The following is a 20,641-nucleotide window of genomic DNA, read 5'->3' on the forward strand; positions in this document are numbered from 1 at the left end:
CCTCTCGTTGAAAACCAAATGACCTATCGTGATAGATTCTGGGATAAGTTTTCTTCTCACAATGTTACTTTATTCTCAATGCGATGTAGAAATCACATTTGATTTATTTCTAAAGATGAAATGGTCTTCAATGAGTCCTGACTTGAACGTGCTACAGCATAAATAAATAAATAAATAATAATGCCAAACAGTGTACAAGTGACGTACAATATTTTACACAGAAGCAGGGCTAAAAGAGTCAATTCAAATTGCAAGGAATCGAATTAATCATTGTTTAGGACATTAGAAAATTAATCAATCAAATGGGGGAAAAAGGCTGTGCACAATCATAAAGCAAAATGGGGGATAGACAAATCAAATAAAAATTTGAGAATTGTATCAAAATCTTCGATTTGGCAAATTTGAGGTCAATCGTCAACTTATCATTTCTCAATATATTTTCCTGAAAATTTGTGTACATAAAGTTCAATAAATTGGTCTGTCTGGTGAACTTTCAGGCTTGCACAAGATATGGTCCAGTAGTTACAGGCCTCTAAACTTTTCTGGGTTTTTTTCTTTCTCGCACCCAATATATATACAAGACTATAATGTCAAAGGTTTGTTATAGTAACATTCATCACAAATATAATCTAATACTAGACAATCAAGAAAGATCTATTGTATTCTAGAGATATCTAATATGTATTAGATCTACTGTGTACTAGAATATTCTAATTGATTGTAGTATATGGAATTTACTTTATAAGTATTTAATGAAAAGGTGAGAGAAGTATTAAATATTAATTGTTCCCAACTATGAGAAAAGGATTGAGATTATCATTTGTAGTCTTGAATCGACAGTGTGATCTATAAGATGTTGTTTTTGATTATCTTTTTGTGATTTTAACTTGATCTATGTCCTTCAAAGTTAGATGGGGATTAGAGGATTAAAAAGTAATATATTCCTCTATGCCTCAGATGATGTCATTGTCTGTAACTTCAGGCTATGAAAAATCAAAAATTGTAGTCTTATATATTGGGATAGAAAATAAAATAAAACTAAATAATGAAATGATGTCTTTGTATCAGAAAATCAAATTTGGCAAAAGGTGAATATGGCGATCTGATCTTATTTGAAAGTTCTCTGGAAATTTCCAGCCATGCTAGAATTTTACCATGTTGATATGTAAGACATTTTTATTGCTATATCTCTTTCACTTTTGTATGGATTTGATTACCAGTTACCAGAGTTGTTGTTTAAGTCAATTGCAGGGAAATTTGAGACCTGAATTTTTTATTCATATCTTTTTCTTCTAGTGTTGCGATCCACCCTGCCTGTAAAATGGGTGTGGCCAACCTTGCCAAAGTGTTTGGCCCAACTTTGATAGGATACTCTTGCCCAAACCCAGAGCCTATGCAGATCATGAATGAGACACGAAAACAACACATGGTAAGCAGTCTAATGTCATCAGTTTTTTTGTTTTTTTTATTTATTTATTTATTTATCTTTGTTTTCTATCTTTTCTTCTTTCTTTTCTATTAGAAAAAAATCAACATTGGAATTTCACACAATCTTGTTTTCATGTTTAAACCAATGTTAAAACACCAAACTTAAGATTAAAGAAAAGTATGGATCTGCCTGGTAATACGTATTGTTGGCATCTTTTAAATTTCAGTGTACACATTTTTTCCCCCTTCAAATAAATAGTCAGGCCGAGTATTAATGTCAATGTAATGTGCATATCCAAAGAAGATTAAGAGAAAAAAAATACCATGTGGTACTTGCCCGACGGTCTGCAGCGCAGTGCATGTCTCAATCTTGCTCAGAAGGTTGATACCAGCAGGTAAGTTGTGTCATTTGGAAAATGAGAAAAGATGACTGCAAACATTAGATGGAATATTAAAAGTTTGATACCCTGACTGTCTAGTTTCTATTTAACTTGACCTGATCTACTGATTTAATCCTTTGTACAGAAGTTTTATTTTAGCTTTAGTCCATATTTAATGATGAGGTAATCATCCTGATTGTTTCATATTTACATTTGTATTACCAATCAATATTAATAAAGATTTGTAACATGTCTCATTATATACCTGTGTTCCTTTTCCACCTTCCTTCATTTCCTTTTTATCACGTGGATCCCAAATTCAACAAACATTGTCCAGTTTGGTTCCTAATGTCTCTGTTGTTTTGTTTTGTTTTTGTTTTTTAAAAAGAAAATTCAGATTAAGATTTTTAGTTGCGGAAAACGGGTAAATAATTAAATCTTACATAGAATTGGATTTGCTCTCAAATATTTATGCAACGTTTCTTCTAGAGCTTTTAAAAAATGATATATCTACATAAAAAAGTAGAAATATAGCGGGTTGATATCATTTTTATCCCCTCAATATGAACTAGGCTTTTAAAAAAAAAAAAAATCAAAAACCCAAAATAGAATGTACAGCATTTTTATTGGTTGTCTTTTGCAGGTCTGCAATTGCCATGCAAATATTGATAATGTTTTGATAACATTGGGAGACACGGGTTAACATGTATATGTAATCTTTGTGAAACAAATTGTAAACATTGCATTTGATTGTGATTGATTAAATATCAGTTTCTGTTTGATTTTAAAAGGTGATGGAGAGCTTGTTGGAAATCCCTGCTACCTACTGGAATGACATATTGTGTGTGGATGACATCAGCCTTTATCCTGCTGGCACTCCTTACACCCCCAATAGCCCTCAAAACTTGGGTAGGAGCCCCTTTTTCATGACTTTCTTTATTGTCAACCCTGTGCTAGGTTAAGTAATGGTTTGAAGATCCGATTGATCTTAATTATTTCATCAAACTTATGAAAGAAAAACTGGAGTTTCATTTCTGTGGAGGTCATGCTAAATTGAATTATTTAGTTTTCTATGGTTTTTGTTGATACATACTTTATTTCTAGACTATCTGAAGGCATAAAAAGTAGTCCAGAATAAAAACAATGCTGAATACCATCCCAATTCCCTTTTTTTGTGTGTTTGCGGAAATTCCTGTTTCAGCATTGAAATTCCTCCACCTGGTATCTGACATTCCTGTGCAGCAAATTTTAAGTTGGCATCTCTGCTTAGGCCAGTAAAACTGCAATCTCATTCATTTTAGCCAAGTCTTTCTGATTTTTATCTCCAAATTCCCTCTCAACAAATGTTCTGGCTTGGTAGCTATGTTTCGTATGAAATGGGCTATTTGTTCCTATGTTCTTTGGTCTTTTAATCATTTTTATCTTTATTATGCATATTGTTCACACTGAAAAATTTTCAAAACTATTAAAAGCTCGATTAGTCTAAGAACTAGAACTTAATTTCTTGGAACTACCATGAAAAAGATGATTAAACTTCTGTTTTTCTGGATGTTGTCAATGTACCGGTTGATAATTGAAATTACATTGGATTATTGTTCTTAGACATGATGATATAATGAGTGTATGTTCTTTCTAATCCCTCAGCTCAAAGAAGTTACTTTGCTCCTATCAATACCCCTGACTTATATCCCAGTCACATCACACACAGGGACAGCAATACGTGGAAAGGACAAACACCGAGGTATGTGCAATCGTTGCTTTTACCCTTTATTACATGACATGAAAGTGAAGATGCCAATCCAATGTTGGAAAATGAACAGTTTGCACCATTAAGATGCATAGCCAGATAAAGCTTCATTCCCAACTATTTGCCATCCCATCCTTTTTTTAAATTTTACCTTGCTACCTTTCTCTCCTTGGATACTGAATCAACTACCATAAGAACCTAGCTGAATAGAACCGACCTGTCAAATGTTCGACAATTGTCAATCCGACAATATCGCCAAAATCTTTGTACTCTTTTCATCAACACTTTGCACTTTATGTAAGTCACATTGGCTTAAAACATTGGTGCCTTACGTTCCGTGAAAATTTTCAGACAATTTTGTTGACTATCACTTACAGATCTTAGAAGAAGTATTTGGTTGCATACTTTTTTGAGCTGAAGAAGCTATAAATGTCAACATTGCAGATATACCCGACTTTTTTGGAATTTTTTTATAGTTGTGTGCTCATTCCTGATTTTTCAACTTTACAGTTACTCTCTTGATTTTTTTATTTGTTTTATTATTTTATTTACTACTTAGAAAAGAAATCAATAATCATAATTATCAGTAAATATTAATTTATTTTTGTTTAATTTTTAAATTTATTTTTGTGCTATATGTATTTAAAAATTTGAAATATATGAATAAATAGAACTTTATTCATATGTATGGAAATTTATTTTATCCTCTTTCGTCTTCTCGTATGCCTTTATATCTGGAGTCCTGTTTCGAAAATGAAGGTACTCATCTTTTTGAGTTCTTCTAGTAGACTGAAAAGTTTTTTTATGTAGAGAAGTTGCAGAGGGCTATACCTCTTCTCTAAGGGTTGAATATTTTTTGCATCGCTGCAGTATATGCTCTATTGATTTTATGAATCATACTGCAGCAGCATGCAGAACTTGTTTGGTGAATTTGTGTGTGTGTGTGTGTGTGTGTGTGTGTGTGCGTGCCGCGCACACAAAAATGTGCATGCTCCAGTGTGGGATGTGCATCAGTTTTCTCTATCTTTCAAGAGAAGGGAATTGTTGAACTCAATTTGATTGGGCTGTCAGACAGATCGGATTGTTGTGAGAATTCAATAATTTGTCATTGTTTCAGTATGCCAACAATTGGGGTTGTAGCTGCTCAGCTGCCAAAGTGGGTGATGTCAAATAATACTTTTAGCTTGTATTACTCTAGCTAGTATTGCATGTTGCATTTAAGCCTTTTGATTTTTTTGTTTTTACCTGACTATAAACAGAGAAAAAAATATAATTTAAGACTTTTTAATCCATTTTTTTTTTTTTTTTTTTTGGTGTGTGGGAGGTCTTTTTTCTTTCTCATTCATTTTGCCTTGTGTGCTTTAAAGCTTTTTAGTTTGAATGGTCACAATGAGCTTTCATGGATTACAGGACCCCTTGATTGCTCTATTGCTTTCAAGCCTTTTTAATCCCACTCTTGGATTCAGCATGAATAGAATCATGTTTGCAGAGCTACCAAATGTACACTAAAAAGCAGAATTGTACACTTTCTGGGCTTTTGTACGCTTGTACATGATGCAGATGAGGTTGTATGTGTTTATGGTCAAAGGCCACTCGTAAGATTAGCCTAAAATATAGAGAGGTCAGAAGTGTTGGTCATAATATGCAAAGTTGTTATCTGCTCGATATTTAGTGTCTATTTGTATAATACTGTAGTCGTAGTTTAGTGATAGATATTTATTTTGCTCTAAGGGCAAAAGTAGTCCTTCAGAGCCATTAGGCCCATGGAGCTGGGGTTTATCCTGGATTCTATATCGTGAAACAATAAATAGCAATTGCTTATTAGCCATTGGACAGGACAGTAGTCTGTCGCAATGTACTTTCCACAAGATTTAACAGACCCAGTTCATAGCTGCCAATCCTACCGGAAACTGCAGGAGACTCCCGCATTTTTAGTTCGTCTCCCGCGCTCCCGCCCGTCACACCGATCTCCCGCATTTAAAAAAAACGTTAAAACTCAATTGTTGGTCATTCTAAAACTGTGCCAAGTCATCGTGTATCTTGATATCAAGTATGTTTTGTTTATTAGTGGTTGCCAGAAACATTCATGGATGGAGATTGTTTGTGTTCTAAGTGCATGTGCAGGCTACTTTGTAATTTCGCTTAAGAGTGGATTAATTCAACTATACCTTGCCCAAGAGACAACGGCTGTCAGACTTTTGAAATGTAGATTTATACATTTATGTATCTCCCTGATTTTTTCTGAATCTCCCTGATTTTCTGACCAAAACTCCCTCTTAATAAGCTTGGTGGGTTGGCAACTATGCCAGTTACCCAATCACTTCTGGGTAGACAGGGGGTGTCCAAAAAAAAAAAAAATCTCAACTTCACCCGAGATTGATCTCAGTCCCTTTGCTTGCGAAGTGAATGCTCTACTAACTAGCTATCAGTACCCCCTTTTGTTTTAAGAATAATATAATTAATGTATTTTATGGCTTCAATTAGTTTATTGCTTCTCTTTATTTTTACCATTGTCTTTTGTAAAGTTTACGTTGTTGCACACCAGCATTGTACACTTTTTCTCTCAATCTTGCTATTTTCTACTTTGGACCTGATGGAATACTTTTTCAACTCTTGGGGTTGGCAGTTTACAATTTGCCCTTTGATACAATAATCAGACGATTAAATATCTGCAACAATTTATCAGGGATTGCAGATTACATAAAGTCAAACCCCCTGCTTAGACAGATTTGACTGATATAAATAGATTTTTTCAGGGGCCAAATTTGGCCAATATTGGATATTATAACATAAATATTGGAAGAAAAGCAATAAAAAAAAATGTAATTCACAAACAACTATCTGATGAAGTTCAACTGCTCTACATTAGACCTTTGTAAGGAATTGGTTCATAAAGGTATAGCGAGAAATAAGACATTTTTGGTAGGGTATTGCCAGTATCGAGCAGCTCAATTCAGTTTGCTGCCATGACACAAAATAAAGCAAAGAGGCCTTGCTGTCTCTCTATGTTTGCATGCAAGTTAGTACAACGAACCAAAAAGTTATAAACGAGACATGAAAAAAGTGAGCGTTTGATGTAAAGAAATGGTGCAGTGGTTTGAGGATTGGTTCGTTGTCCGTTGAGCTTTACACGTTATAAGGATGGTTGTATAATAGTTGGGAAATTACTCAAAATTGATTGATTGAAAACTTAACAAAGCAAGCATTTTAAAGCCTTCAGATTTATTGTTTGTACCTGTAGCAGGTCATGATAATTTTTTACAAGGTTTATAAGTCTATCCCCTCATTCAACACCTTAATAAAATTGCTATGATGTAAGGTTTAAAAGCAATAGGTAAATACATTATTTTTATCAATGGCTTGTCATGTTGCTTGTTTTATGAGTGATGTTGGTCAATATTGTGATGTCACTTGAATATTTTTATTATTTTGTTTGCTTCTACCCGACTTTTTATTATATCAGCTTATTTACGGTTTAACATTCTTGGATGTCTATACAATTATTTTTTTGTCATGTTTTATCTTTTGAAGAATTCTAGTGATGAATAAGATCGTGTTTAAACATCTGGAAATTATGCCTTCATTTCCAGGCTATTTTCACTTTGTTTATTAAATAAATGATCCTGATAATGTAGCTCACTATTTAAGATGAGATAAGATATACTTTATTGATCCTGAATGGAAATTTTATCTTCTTTTCTGAGTGGGGTCTTTGACTTCCCATGGTGGGTAGGAGGTCTTCTATCCCCTATATCTGTTTTCCCAGTTGCTTTCAGTCTTTGTATTGGAATGGGATTACTTGGTTTTGACTGGGAGGGAAACAATCTAATGTATAGGTATAGTTAGGAAATTGGAAATTATATTTTTTTCCTTGTAAATCATCTCTGTAATGTACAGTACTGCTGCATATTTTTTTTTTTTTAATATAGCGGTTTGTTAACATTTGAGTGTAGTTCTCATAGTAGGGACCTGTGCTTGTGTCAGGATGAGACTTTTTGGTGATCTCAGTACACTGATAGTGTGTTCTTGGAATCTATATCTGTTTCCTATTTGAACACTTCCACTTTGTCTCACCTTTTCTCTCGTGCTTTAAATTGTAAAACTAGAACTTATTTTTACTTACCCATTTTCTTCCTTTTTACTGGCACTGATATGACCTCAATGTGTCACAAGCGTAAAAAAAACCCTTAATAACATAACATCGTTTTTTATTTCAATATTTTAGAATGTGCTCTATTTTATTTATAAGGCTTTGGTATTTATTGAATTAGACTGGCTTTACTGCATTAAACTTTTTTTTTTTAAACAGGACTTGCGTCTTGTCACTCTCCTGTTTCAATTGGATGCAGTAGAAATATAAAACAATTAAAAAAAAACAACAAAGCATTTCTTAAGGACTAAATTTTGAAATTACATTAGAGCTTAAATAGACTACACTATTTATGTCCTAAGTCAATTTGCTTATGTTAGCTTGATTTTCAATTATAATGAGTTGTTTGCATTAAAAATATAAACTCCCCAAGAATTCCTTCAGGTAAATACCATCTTATATGTTGGAAGCTAAAATTTTGAAATTTGTCGAGGCATGACAAAAAAATCAATACATTTTGTAATTTTTATTTCAAAAGTCTTTTCGGATATTAAGCACATATGTGTGGTAGTCTTTGGAAAGGTGCTGGAAGTCTGCAAAATGGTGAAATAACAGGAAAAATCTTCATCTCCCAGATTTTCTCCTTTAGTGCTCATTTACTTTCAGTGATGATTAAAAGTAAAAGGCCTTCTCACAACTACTTTCCATTAACAAAAAATAACCAGCATTAAATTTTTTTTTTTTTTTTTGCTACTGACAGAATGCTATAAATAATGTTAAAACTTAAAATACAATTTAAATAAAATAATTTGTTATTAGAATATGATGTACATTATATAACTGTTTGTGACTTTGGCCTAATAAAGAAGAAATGATTTATTCCTATTTGAGAACAAAAATATTTACCCTGTGGTACATTTTCTCATGCCACCACACATATGGCCTATTGAGGAACAGCTGCATCCCACTACTTTTAAAAATCAAGAGATTAAATGCAGAAATAATTAAAAACTATGATTGAAAAGAAAATTATATCTGAATCTAATGTTATCCAATTTGACATGTTTGTTTTGATTCTAATATAATTTATTGTAATTTAAAAGAGAAAGTTTTGATAAAATGAACGAAAAATTTGTGATCACTCTAATTTGTGTGTGCTTTGCCTCTTTATCCAAGGCTTGGACTAGGTATTAGCTCATGAAATCATAGCATCATTGGCTATCACCTGAGGAATATTTATCAAACACTTGTTCTTTCTCGTTGTGCCAAACTTGCAGGCTATTTGACTTTTAGTAGATGATCAATAATGTCCCACAGGTTTGGTGGCAGATAAGTAGGGCAATCATGAAGCCCAAGAGATAAACTATCCAGTGAGACTCTAAATATTGCTTTAGAGGCTTTTATTTTAATATTTCCTTTATAAGCAGGGGTCTTCGATAGCTCAGTTGGTAGAACACTTGCTTCACAAAGGGACTGAGATCGATCCTGGGTGCAGTTGAGATTTTTTCTGACCCTTCCCCCCCCCCCCCCCCCCCCCCTGTCCACTCCACAGTGATTGGGTAACTGGGTTTGTTAGATTTGGCAGAAAGTAATTTTCGATAAGACTAGTGTCCTATCCAATGGGCAGCAAGCAAATGCTATTGTCTGTTTCTTGCTATAGAAACTTTGATAAACTCTGGCTCCATGGGCCGAGTGGCGTTTAGCAATTAAATTTCATCAGAACATCTCCAGAATAAATTTAGTGAGTGATAATGCAATAAATTGTCTTGGCCATTGACTAGCTTATTATTTTGAAGAGGTCATGGCTAGACTTCCCAAATACTCACATATTTTATGTTAATCAAACCTGAATAAAATCATATCCAAATTATTCTTGCTTGGCCTTTTAGTGCTAAAACAAAAACCTAAATTTGGATGGTGCGTTGAAGCTGTTGCTCAGTAAAATGATATTCTCATTTAATCACTTCCTAACATTATATACTAGATTGTGTCTACCATATTCAAAGTTTGTATAGTTTTCTCTATGACTATGAACGGTGGCGGTTACATGTATTTATATGCATTAACATATACTGTGTGCCATTATTGAGACATGATATACACAATGTACTTCCTAATCTTTTTTATGGATCATATCAATATTGTAAAACCTCTATTGAAGAAGAGTACACTTGAACAGAATAAACTTAATAATTATAGGCCGGTTTTGAATCTTTCCTTTCTATGAAAGAGTTATTTTAAAAAGACTTTTAGGGCATTTTACATTAAATAATCTAAGTGAAACTTATCAGTCAGCATACAAAACACACAACATAGCACAGAAACAGCTGTCCTCAAAGTCTATACTGATATATTGAATTCTATTGACAAAAACATGTCTGCTTGCTAACTCTGTTAGATCTCTCCTCAGTTTTTGACACCATAGTCCATGAAATTTTACTTTATCGTTTAAACATTACTTTTGGAATCAGAGGCACTGCACTAGAGTGGTTTCAATTGTACCTTAGATTTAGAACACAAACTGTTGAAATAAATGGCAAATTTTCAAATGAATTTTATTTGATGCATGGGGTACTCTAGGGATTTGTCCTAGTGCCTGTTATTTTTACAATGTGTACACTGCCTCTTTCTAAAAATGTTAATAATCATGGACTACCACTTTTATGCTGATGATACACAAAGCTATACTTCTGATATTTTTCTTTTACAAAAATCAGTTGAAAATTATGTTGTTGGTGTAAAAAGCTGGATGGATGAAAATAAAGTTAAACTTAATAATGAAAAAAACAAATAATGTTATGTGGGGCAAAGAAAAATGGTGATGAACTTCGATATTGATGGCAGTTCTATAAAATCAAGTAAAACAATTAGAAATTTAGGAGTATTTTTAGATAGCGATTTGGGCATGAATTCACATGCTGATTATCTATGCAAATGTTTAAATTCACATCTCAAGAAAATTGCTATTGTACGAACCTACTTGACTAAAGATGTAATGAAAAAGCTAGTAACAACATTTATATTATCAAGATTAGATTATTGTGATGCTCTTTTGGCTAGGATAACTGATACAATTTTAAGACTTTAAACAATTTAGAATAGTGATGCAAAATTGATTACAAAAGAGATATGAACATTCGCTGCCAATTCTGTTCGAATTGCATTGGTTGCCAGTGAAATAAAGGATTGAATACAAGATTGCCCTTATCTGCTTTAAATGCCTTAATGGTTTAGCACCCAGGTCTCTTAATGAATTCATAAATGTCTATTCTCCATCTAGAATACTGCTGTCTTCATCTGACCATGCTGAACTTAAAAAAAAAACAACAAATCAAATTATTTATTTTATGGTGGGAAATCGTTTTCAACACTTGGTCCTCAAAAATGGAACGGTCTTCCCGGGGCTATTTGTGAGGCATCAATTGTCGATGTTTTAACATCAAAGCTTAATTAGTACTTTTTTACAAAAACATATTTTTGTCTCAGTCAATGTTTCACATTTATTTGATATAGATCAGTAATGCCCAAAACCGGTTTCACCGGAAAAAAACTCCGGTCTGGAGCAAAAAATTTCGGGTTCCGGGCAACTTCCGTCAAATTCCGGTGAGGTCAATTTTTTCCAAGGTTCCCCCCACATCATCATCACTGCCACTAGTATTACAACCACCACCACCACCACATCATCATCAGTACCACAACTACTACTACAACCACCACCACCACATCAGCATCATCACTACAACTACCATCACTATTACAACCACCACCACCACATCATCATCACTACCACCACTACTACAACCACCACCACCACCACATCATCATCACTACTACTACAATCACGACACCACATTATCACTACCATTAATACTACACCACCACCACCACATCATCATCACTACCACTACTACTACAACCACCGCCACCACATCATCATCACTACCACTACTACTACAACCACCGCCACCACATCATCATCACTACTACTACTACTACAACCATCACAATCACATTGTCATCACTACCACTACTACTACAACCACCACAAGCACATCATCATCAATACCACTACACTACAACCACCAACATCACATCATCACTACCACTACTACTACAACCACCACCACCACATCATCATTACCACTACTACTACAACCACCACCACATCATCACTACCACTACTACTGCAACCACCACCAACACCACATCATCATTACCACTACTACTACAACCACCACCACCACCACATCATTATCACAACCACCACCACCACCACCACATCATTATCACAACCACTAAAACTACTACAACCACCACCACATCATCATCACTACCACTACTACTACAACCACCATTACGACCAGGTGATAGAAGCAGGGCTCAAAACTACCGTCCAATTTCATTAACTTGCATTTGCTGCAAACTGTTGGAGCATATAGTGAGATCCTCAATAACTGAATATCTCGAAACTAACAGTATTTTTTGTGATGAACAGCACGAATTTAGGAAGCACCACTCATGTCAAACTCAACTTCTATCATTAACACATGATCTGTCAGCTGCTATTGATAAAGGTGGTCAAATTGATCTAGTACTATTGGACTTTGCCAAGGCCTTCGACAAGGTCCCTCACCATCGGTTAATCCAGAAATTGTATGACGTTGGTATCAGGAACAAAACCTTACAATGGATTGCAACTTTTCTGGACAATCGCACCCAACAAGTTCTTGTCGACGGCGAGACTTCCACTATCGGGATGGTGACATCGGGCGTACCTCAGGGCTCAGTCCTTGGGCCCGTCCTATTTTTAGTGTACATAAACGATCTTCCACGAGGTATAAGGTCAAAAGTGCGCCTCTTTGCTGACGACACAGCATTATATAATCAGATAAGAACAACAGACGACTGCAAAACACTAAATGACGATCTAGCTAAATTACAAGAATGGGAAACAATAAATCAAATGGAATTTAACGTATCAAAGTGCAATGTTCTAACCATCACAAATAAGAAAGCACCTATTACATTTGAATACCAACTTCATGGTCAAAACCTGGAACATGTAAAGACAGCAAAATACCTGGGCATTGAGTTTGCTAAAAACCTCAAATGGAATGACCACATATGTCACCTGGCTTCAAAGGCAAATCAAACAAGCGCTTACATCACCCGCAATTTAAAAAGATGCCCAATCACAACTCAAACCCTTGCTTTTAAAACTATTGTTAGACCAATTTTGGAGTATGGCAGCTCAATTTGGGACCCATATACAAAGAAAAACATCGACACCTTAGAAAACATCCAAAGAAAAACAGCAAGACGCATCACAAACACATTCGATCCTTTCTCAAGTGCGTCTGAAATATCACAACAGATTGGCCTTGAACCTCTGGAAAAGAGAAGAAAGATAGATAGACTTAAATTGTTCCACAAGATCTACTACAAAAATTCGTGCCTTAAACTTCCAAACGACATCAAAGATATCGGCACAAGAAATACGAGGGGACACACAGCAAGAGTAACTATCCCAACATCAAAAACAGACGCCCACATGTATTCGTTTTTCCCTTCCACTGCCCGACTATGGAATAGCCTCCCAGCTGAAGTGGCTGAAAACGGTTGCCAACATGCCTTCACGCGATTGCTGGAGTTCACAACGTGACTTTTTTAATCTATGTGGTTTTAGTATTATGTGCACAGTTTTAGCAAGTTTAAAATGTAAAACACTACAAACTGTGGAGTGATCCTCGACAATATTGGAGGTTTCCACAAGGTGAAGAAGAAGAAGAAGACCACATCATCATCACTACCACCACTACTACAACCACCACCACACAATCATCACTACCATTTGTACTACAACCACCATCACCACCACATCATCATCACTACCACTACTTCTACAAGCACCACCACCAATTCATCTTCATCACTACCACCACGACTACAAGTACAACCACCACCACCATCATCACTACCACTGCTACTACAACCACCACCACATCATCATCATTACCACTACTACTACAACCACCACCACCACATCATCATTACCACTACTACTACTACTACTACTACTACTACTACTACTACTACTACTACTACTACTACTACTACTACTACTACTACTACTACTACTACTACCACCACCACCACATTATCACTACCACGACTACTACTACAACCACCACCACATCATCATCACTACCACTACTACTACAACCACCACTACCACATCATCATCACTACCATTTGTACTACAACCACCATCACCACCACTACTACAACCACTACCACATCATTATCATCACGACCTCAACTACTACAACCACTATACCACCACCACATCATCATCACTACAACTACTACTTCAACCACCACCACATCATCATCACTAGCACTACTACTACTACAACAACCACTATCACATCTTCATCATCACTACTGCTATCACCACAACTACTACTAGTACAACCACCACCACCATCACCACATCATCATCACTACCACTGCTACTACAACCACCACCACCACCACATCATCATCTCTACCACTACTACTACAACCACCACCACCACCACATCATCATTACCACTACTACTACTACAACCACCACCACCACATTATCATCACTACCACGACTACTACTACAACCAACGCCTCATCATCATCACTACCACTACTACTACAACCCCAAAACCACATCATCCTCACTACCACCAGTACTACAATCTCTACCATTAGATTTTGGCACTTCTTTTGAAATAAGGAAACTTTGGGATTGTATTTGGCAATGTGTTTATATATCGTAATATAATTCTAACCAGTTGTCTATTTAGAACTATACAATATGTAAACACAATGCCAAATACCATTCCAATTCCTTTTTCTTGTGTGCGGAAATTCCTCTTTCGGCATTGAAATTCCTACGAGTGGTGTCTGAAACTCCTGTGAGCCAAATTTAAAGTTGGCATCTCTGTATAGATTATGTTTGTTTTGTTTTTGTTTTTTGTTGTTGTTTTTCTTTTGAGTAAAAACTGAAAATGTGTCTGTTTGTGTGTGTATGTTAGTGATATTTTAGATGAGGTGCATAGAGCATGACCTAGTCATAGTTATGTGCTATACAAGTGCTATATATTATTATTTTAAATGATGCCGATTGGGATTTAAATTGTGTGGGATGAATTTAAATGAGGTTTGATCAGTTAGTTTTGAAAAGTTTTGATTTTATAAACTGGGGATCATTTTTTTACTTTTAAGAGTGGGGTAGGAGGAGGGTGGTTGTGAGAATATTTGAAACATCCAATGAGTGTAATTGTCATTTTATTGTAATGGCCCTGTAAACAGGTTCCTTTTTTTGTTTTATGATGGTAGTAATCGTTATTGGTGTGCCTCAGTCATCGCAATGCATTTTTGTTTTTGTTTGCCTAACTATAGTACTTCTCCACTGTACTCGCGTCATCTCCATGATTTATAATCTGTGTTTTTAATATTTTTTCCGTCTTACTCTGCAATGAATATTTTACATTTGCCATGGTGTTATTTTGTTCCATATTATTTGGTCACATTGTAAATATTCTAGACAGGAGTTGATTAGTCAATTAAGGTAGACGTAGCTTTTAATATCATTAGTTTTTCTCACTATATATCAATAATCAAAGTGTCCTCTTACACTTACACATATAACAGCTTGCGTTCTAAACAATGCACTCTAATACTGTGCTGAGCCCATGTATCCGTCCTAACAATATACTCATAAAAACTAAACCAAATGCCCTTGAAAGCAATGATGCTGAGGCTGTGTTGTCTATTCCTCAATGAAGGCGCAAGAAATTGATGCCCCCTCTCTACCCAGGCTGGCAAGACAGTGTGGCTGTTTAGGTGGCATTGACAGAAGGTAGATGGCCAATTTGATTGACACCTGTAGTCATAGTTATTTTGGATGAAACTCTTGTAGAGATCAAGATTACATTCATCTTTAAGACATATTCCAATATTCATATCTGTGGAAATTTTTGACAGTTTTTCTCCTGAAAATCATTTTTTTAAAATTTATTTTAAAAGCTGTTCTTCTTTCACTTTTATCTTCGTGAAATTCACATGTTTATGTAGCTGTTCAGAATCATTTCTGGTTGTTGGAATTGGAATTATTTAATCTTCAAGATTTCAACAGGACTCATTCAGTTCAATTTTATCAATGGAATATTGAGAGTAAATCATCGGGTAATTTTTAATGGGTTTCTTTTGTGTGTTTTTATTTCTTATTTTTTCACGTTCAAGGATTGACTAAAAATTTCATTTTTTCTATTTTTTCAAATAAAACTCTCTCTCTCTCTCTCTCTCTCTCTCTCTCTCTCTCTCTCTCTCTCTCTCTCTCTCTCCCTCTCTCTCTCCCTCTCTCTCTCTCTCTCGTATATTCCCTACTAAGCGGATATCAAGGAATTAAAATTTTAAAAAGTCTGTTGCCAGGTTATGTGTTAGGCTCTTTAGGAGGAGGAGGTGGAGGAGGGGGGGGGGGGGGGGGGCTTCAGGCAAGATATTAGATGGATTGTTCTACTCCTGTTCTGATGTTGAACTATTGTCTCATTTGTCCCTGTGTTTATAGACATATGTGATGGACTAAATCTAATATAACCTTATGTTACAGAATTTTCCTAGGCTTATATGACCTAAATATGTGCCATTGAATTTCTAAAACTAACACCATTTTGTATTATCATAAATCATAAAGTCTGTTTTGTTGATTTATATTTGACAAAAGATATTTTACTCCACTATGTATGATTGTAAATCTTAAGGAGGGCGCTCATGTTTTGCATGGAGCTACAATTTAGAAGTCCTACTGGTGTAAATCAGCCTTCTTGGGTGGGATCTTTTAACCTTTCATGGTCGCTCTAGCTGTCTTCTCTCCCCTTATATCTGGTTTCCTTTCCATCCTGGTCCGTCAGGGATCTTTAGCTGAGAGGGAGGCAGTTGAAAGTATAGTATAGTTCCTTTTTTTTTCTTTTTTTTTTTGGAGAGATGATACAATGCAATACCTGGATAATGATATTGCCCGGGACCTCACAATGATGTTGTTATCCGGGGGTGTCGTTTTTCCGGGGTTTTCAAGATGGTGGAATAGGGGGTGTGGTGAGACCTGTGAATACATAACAGTGTGATGCGCAGACCAGTGCCTGAGAGAAGACACGTCTCAATAATGTTAGAATGTGTATTTCTCCTGTTTACAAAGTTTTTACCAGTTAAGTTATGCTTTCACTCTCCAATGTATATTGTCATTATTTTGATCATAAACACTGCTCGAATGCCATTTAACAAAACCAAAAATAAATTTTTAAAAACCAAGTGCCAAATGATAGTACCGAACAAGAACACAGATGCACACATCTAGTTTTGATTTTAATTAAAATCAAATCCATGCAATACTGCTGATTAGTATTGATGAATACTGACAATTTTGTTTAAGTGCACCAAAATTTACAAGCACTTAAAAAATAGTAGACCTACAGCTTGCTATATTTTAAAAAAACAAAAAAACCCAACTAGGTTTTAACCGCAATAAGATCAAATTTGGAATGATGTTTAGAGAAACAACTGATTTTTCAAATGAAAATAATAAAGTGAAAGAGGCTGTTGTTTTTCCTGCTATTCCAACATGTTATAGGACCATAAATATTCATAATTGGCCCCATTAGACACAGCATTTCCTGTTTAAATTAACCTCCATTGACCTCAGACAGGTAGCTAACATGGAAGGTTAATGGACCCTTGAGAGTTCATCCACTTACAAACTTCTTTTGCTCTGATTCCACAGTCGGTAAAAGCGGTTTCATTGGGAGGAGAAAAAAAGTTTTTTTTTATTGGTTTGAGATGACCATGGTCGCGCGTCATGCAAATTATTGTTATAATGATGTCGCTAAACAGGGGTTTTACAAAAATGTATGTTGCTATTTTGGGTTTTTTTTATTACTAATAACATATAGCAATAAAATTGAGACCAGAGGTCAATGTCGCTAACCAGGTGTTGTCGTTGTTAAGGGGTGTCATTATCCAGAGTATAGTTAGTTTTGGGAGATGATATTTTTTTCCTTGTAAATCATCTCTCTGTTATGAACTGTATTACATGTTATATTATATGATTTGTAAACATTTGAGTGTGTTCCTCTTAGTGGGGACCTGTGCTTGTGTCAGGATGAGACTTTTAGGTGATCTCAAACTCACTGATAGTATGCTCTTGGGCTCTACATCTGTTTCTTGTTTGAACCAATTCCCCTTCGTCTTACCTTTTCTTGGGTGCTTTAATTGTAGTTCTAGAATTTTTTACTATCCCATTTTCTTCCTTTTTACTGGTGCTGATATGATCTTAATAGGTTGCAAGCACCGTAAAACCCTAAAAAAAAACAAATAAAACAAACCTACCACCATTACTACAACAACCACCACCACATCATCTCTACCACTACTACTACAACAACAACCACCACCATGATATCTTTGTTACCAGATTCAATTTTAAAAGAAGCCATTTATGTGCAGTATCAACGATGATTAAAAAATCCTTTGTTGGCTTATATTTATTGCCTTTTATGGTTTTAAATAACATAAATTGTGCCTTTTCAATTTCAAGATCTCCTATCGTGTTTTCCATTATCGTTGCATGTACAATTTTTTTTAAAACGTAAAAACCATAATTTAAACATTTCCTCTTTCTATCCACAGATACTCCAACAAACCCAGGCGGTTCTTTGCATCACCAGTCGTTGACTAAAAATTTCTACTTTTCATTTTCTATTCATCAGAGCAATATTGCATTTCTTCCTAAGATGTATATTTCATTTTTAATAGTAAGGTATAATAATATTAATAGTATTTTGTGTCGCTACATACCAAAGCAATTCCTTTTGTTTTGAATTTGTAACATTTTAATTTGTATTGTATATTATAACCTTAATTACAGTGTGCTATTGAACTTGAGCACCTGAAATTCAACAAGGCTCTTCAAGTCGTTTGATGCCGATTAGAATAAAATGTGTTTATACAATACAACCCCTGGATAACGACATAGCTCGGGACTGGAAAATTATGTCATTCCAGGGTTTTCAAGATGGCGAAAAGGGGTGTGTGATTAGACATATGACTGTAACAATGCAATGTTCCTGCGATAAGAGACATCCCAACCACGTAGGATTGTGTATTTTTCCATTCATTGACAATAGAAACTTAAACTGAGGCAGGCTCACCAAAGGCTACTTTAAAGACAATTTCGTGCTTCTTTAAAAATCTATCGAGCCAATCATTGTTCCATTGAAAAATCTGCCACTCCAAGCTTGTCAATCTGTTTGCAGATGATGGGGCCAGAAATTGGTGCATTAATAGGTCTCATCTGCTGAATTAAATAACGTCAGCACAGCTTCGTCTCAAATCGAAGTTTCTTCCTTTGTGGTTTATGGATGTTCGTCTCAATATTGTCCTGGTTCATAGCTATTGTCGACAGATTGTTGTGGGGAATCCTGTACTCTGCAATGATTTCCTTTTTTCTCATCTTTTAATCCAGTGGTTCTAAGGTGGGCATTATTGCCCCCCCTGGGGGTCGATAAGGTATTCCAGGTGGGAGGGGCGATGATCAGGAACTAAACTAACTAGAATGGATTATACTGGGGGGGGGATGACCGAACTAAGTTTGAGAACCACTGTTTTAGTCTTGGTCGGAGTAGACATCTCGATTTTTGACTCATTCTTGATTAATTAGAAAACAAAGTTATTCAGGGTTGTCGTTATCCAGAGGTAGTACTGGATAATGAAAAATGTTGTAACACTAAGCTTCCCTTCTAAAATGAGTGTGCTATTTAGGAGAACTTTCTTTTTTGGCCAAAGAACAATTAACAGAAATTTAAAATGATTTGAATATTGTCAGAATGATAAATAAATGCATGCATGTGTATTCTTAATATAATTTTGATGTATTTATAAGAACTTAGATTTTATCAGTTTTAATAGTGAGTGAAAATTTAAAATGTCAACTCATATAAGTAATGTGGTGAACTGTAGACAGTTTAAATGTTGTATTCATTGTACTTGTACAATATAATCACTTTGTCTTAATCATCATTACTTATAGTACAGGGTATATGTTGTTGTTTTTTTTCCGGGTTTTTATGAATTTTTTTTTTTGTGCTCGTCATCTGAAGAGGTGAAAGTTTTTGAGCTATGCATATTGTTTACACCATAATCTTAAATATTTGTATATTTTCCTCTGTATTTGTATATCTTTCTGGTGCCTTTGTAATCCATTTAAGACAATAAATTTTTATTGTTCAATCACTGTTGTTTAATTCTCATTTTAAGTTCAAGATGAATGCGTGAGAGGCTGATCAGAGTTGTTACTTATCCAAATGAATTCAGTAGATATAGATTTTTTTTATGTGGGGGGGGGGGGGGGGGGGGGGGTTGTTTTTGTCTTCAGATAATGGTTTTTCGAACAATAAGATCTCATATGATACGTTATTCTAAATCATCCAACTGGTAGTTCTTTAAAATTATCAGGCCCTTGGAACCAGAATTCAGTTCATATTTTGTAAAAATTCAAAAAAGTGTGCATGAAACAGTGCCAGAAAAGCAAAGAGAAAAATACAAGAAAAAATTAGCCTGCTTCGATTGTTACTTTAATTTTCTGTAAAGGACAGTAACATTGCTTGACACCCAATAGCTCAGTTGACAGAGCATTCGCTTCACATGCAAAGGGACCAAGATCGATCCCGGGTGCAGTCGAGATTTTTTCGGACCCTCCTGTCCACCCAGCAGTGAATGGCTTGCTAAGTCTGTTAGATTTTTTGGAAAGTATTTTGCGATAGACTCTGCGTGGGGTTCCCAACCTCCCATAGCGGGCGGGGAGGTACTTGTAGTGTCTTCTCTCCCACTGTATCTGTTTTCTAATTGCTTTCTGTCTTTAGTCTTTGTCTTGGAAAGAGATTACTTGGTTTTGTCTTGAACCAGGCC

General features: G+C 35.2%; 1 protein-coding gene across 4 annotated transcripts in view; it reads left to right on the forward strand.

The window, feature by feature from the left end:
• Window positions 1–19,963, forward strand: part of LOC144965243 (rac GTPase-activating protein 1-like) — a 47,055-nt gene extending 27,092 nt beyond the window's left edge. The window contains exons 17-22 of one of the 4 annotated variants that reach the window (XM_078900378.1): window positions 1,297–1,429; window positions 2,600–2,717; window positions 3,453–3,549; window positions 4,673–4,711; window positions 15,469–15,542; window positions 18,365–19,963. In XM_078900378.1, coding sequence (XP_078756504.1) covers window positions 1,297–1,429; window positions 2,600–2,717; window positions 3,453–3,549; window positions 4,673–4,711; window positions 15,469–15,526 — 445 coding nt within the window. In that variant the 3' untranslated portion in view covers window positions 15,527–15,542; window positions 18,365–19,963. The remainder of the gene's footprint in view (window positions 1–1,296; window positions 1,430–2,599; window positions 2,718–3,452; window positions 3,550–4,672; window positions 4,712–15,468; window positions 15,543–18,364) is intronic. The other 3 variants (XM_078900380.1, XM_078900379.1, XM_078900381.1) reach the window with 3 other exon arrangements.
• The last annotated feature ends 678 nt before the right edge of the window (window positions 19,964–20,641 follow it).

This window comes from Berghia stephanieae, chromosome 2, assembly GCF_034508935.2.
Source record: "Berghia stephanieae isolate SIO BIC M18660-M18661 chromosome 2, UCSD_Bste_1.3, whole genome shotgun sequence".
Classification (NCBI taxonomy): Eukaryota; Metazoa; Mollusca; class Gastropoda; order Nudibranchia; family Aeolidiidae; genus Berghia; species Berghia stephanieae.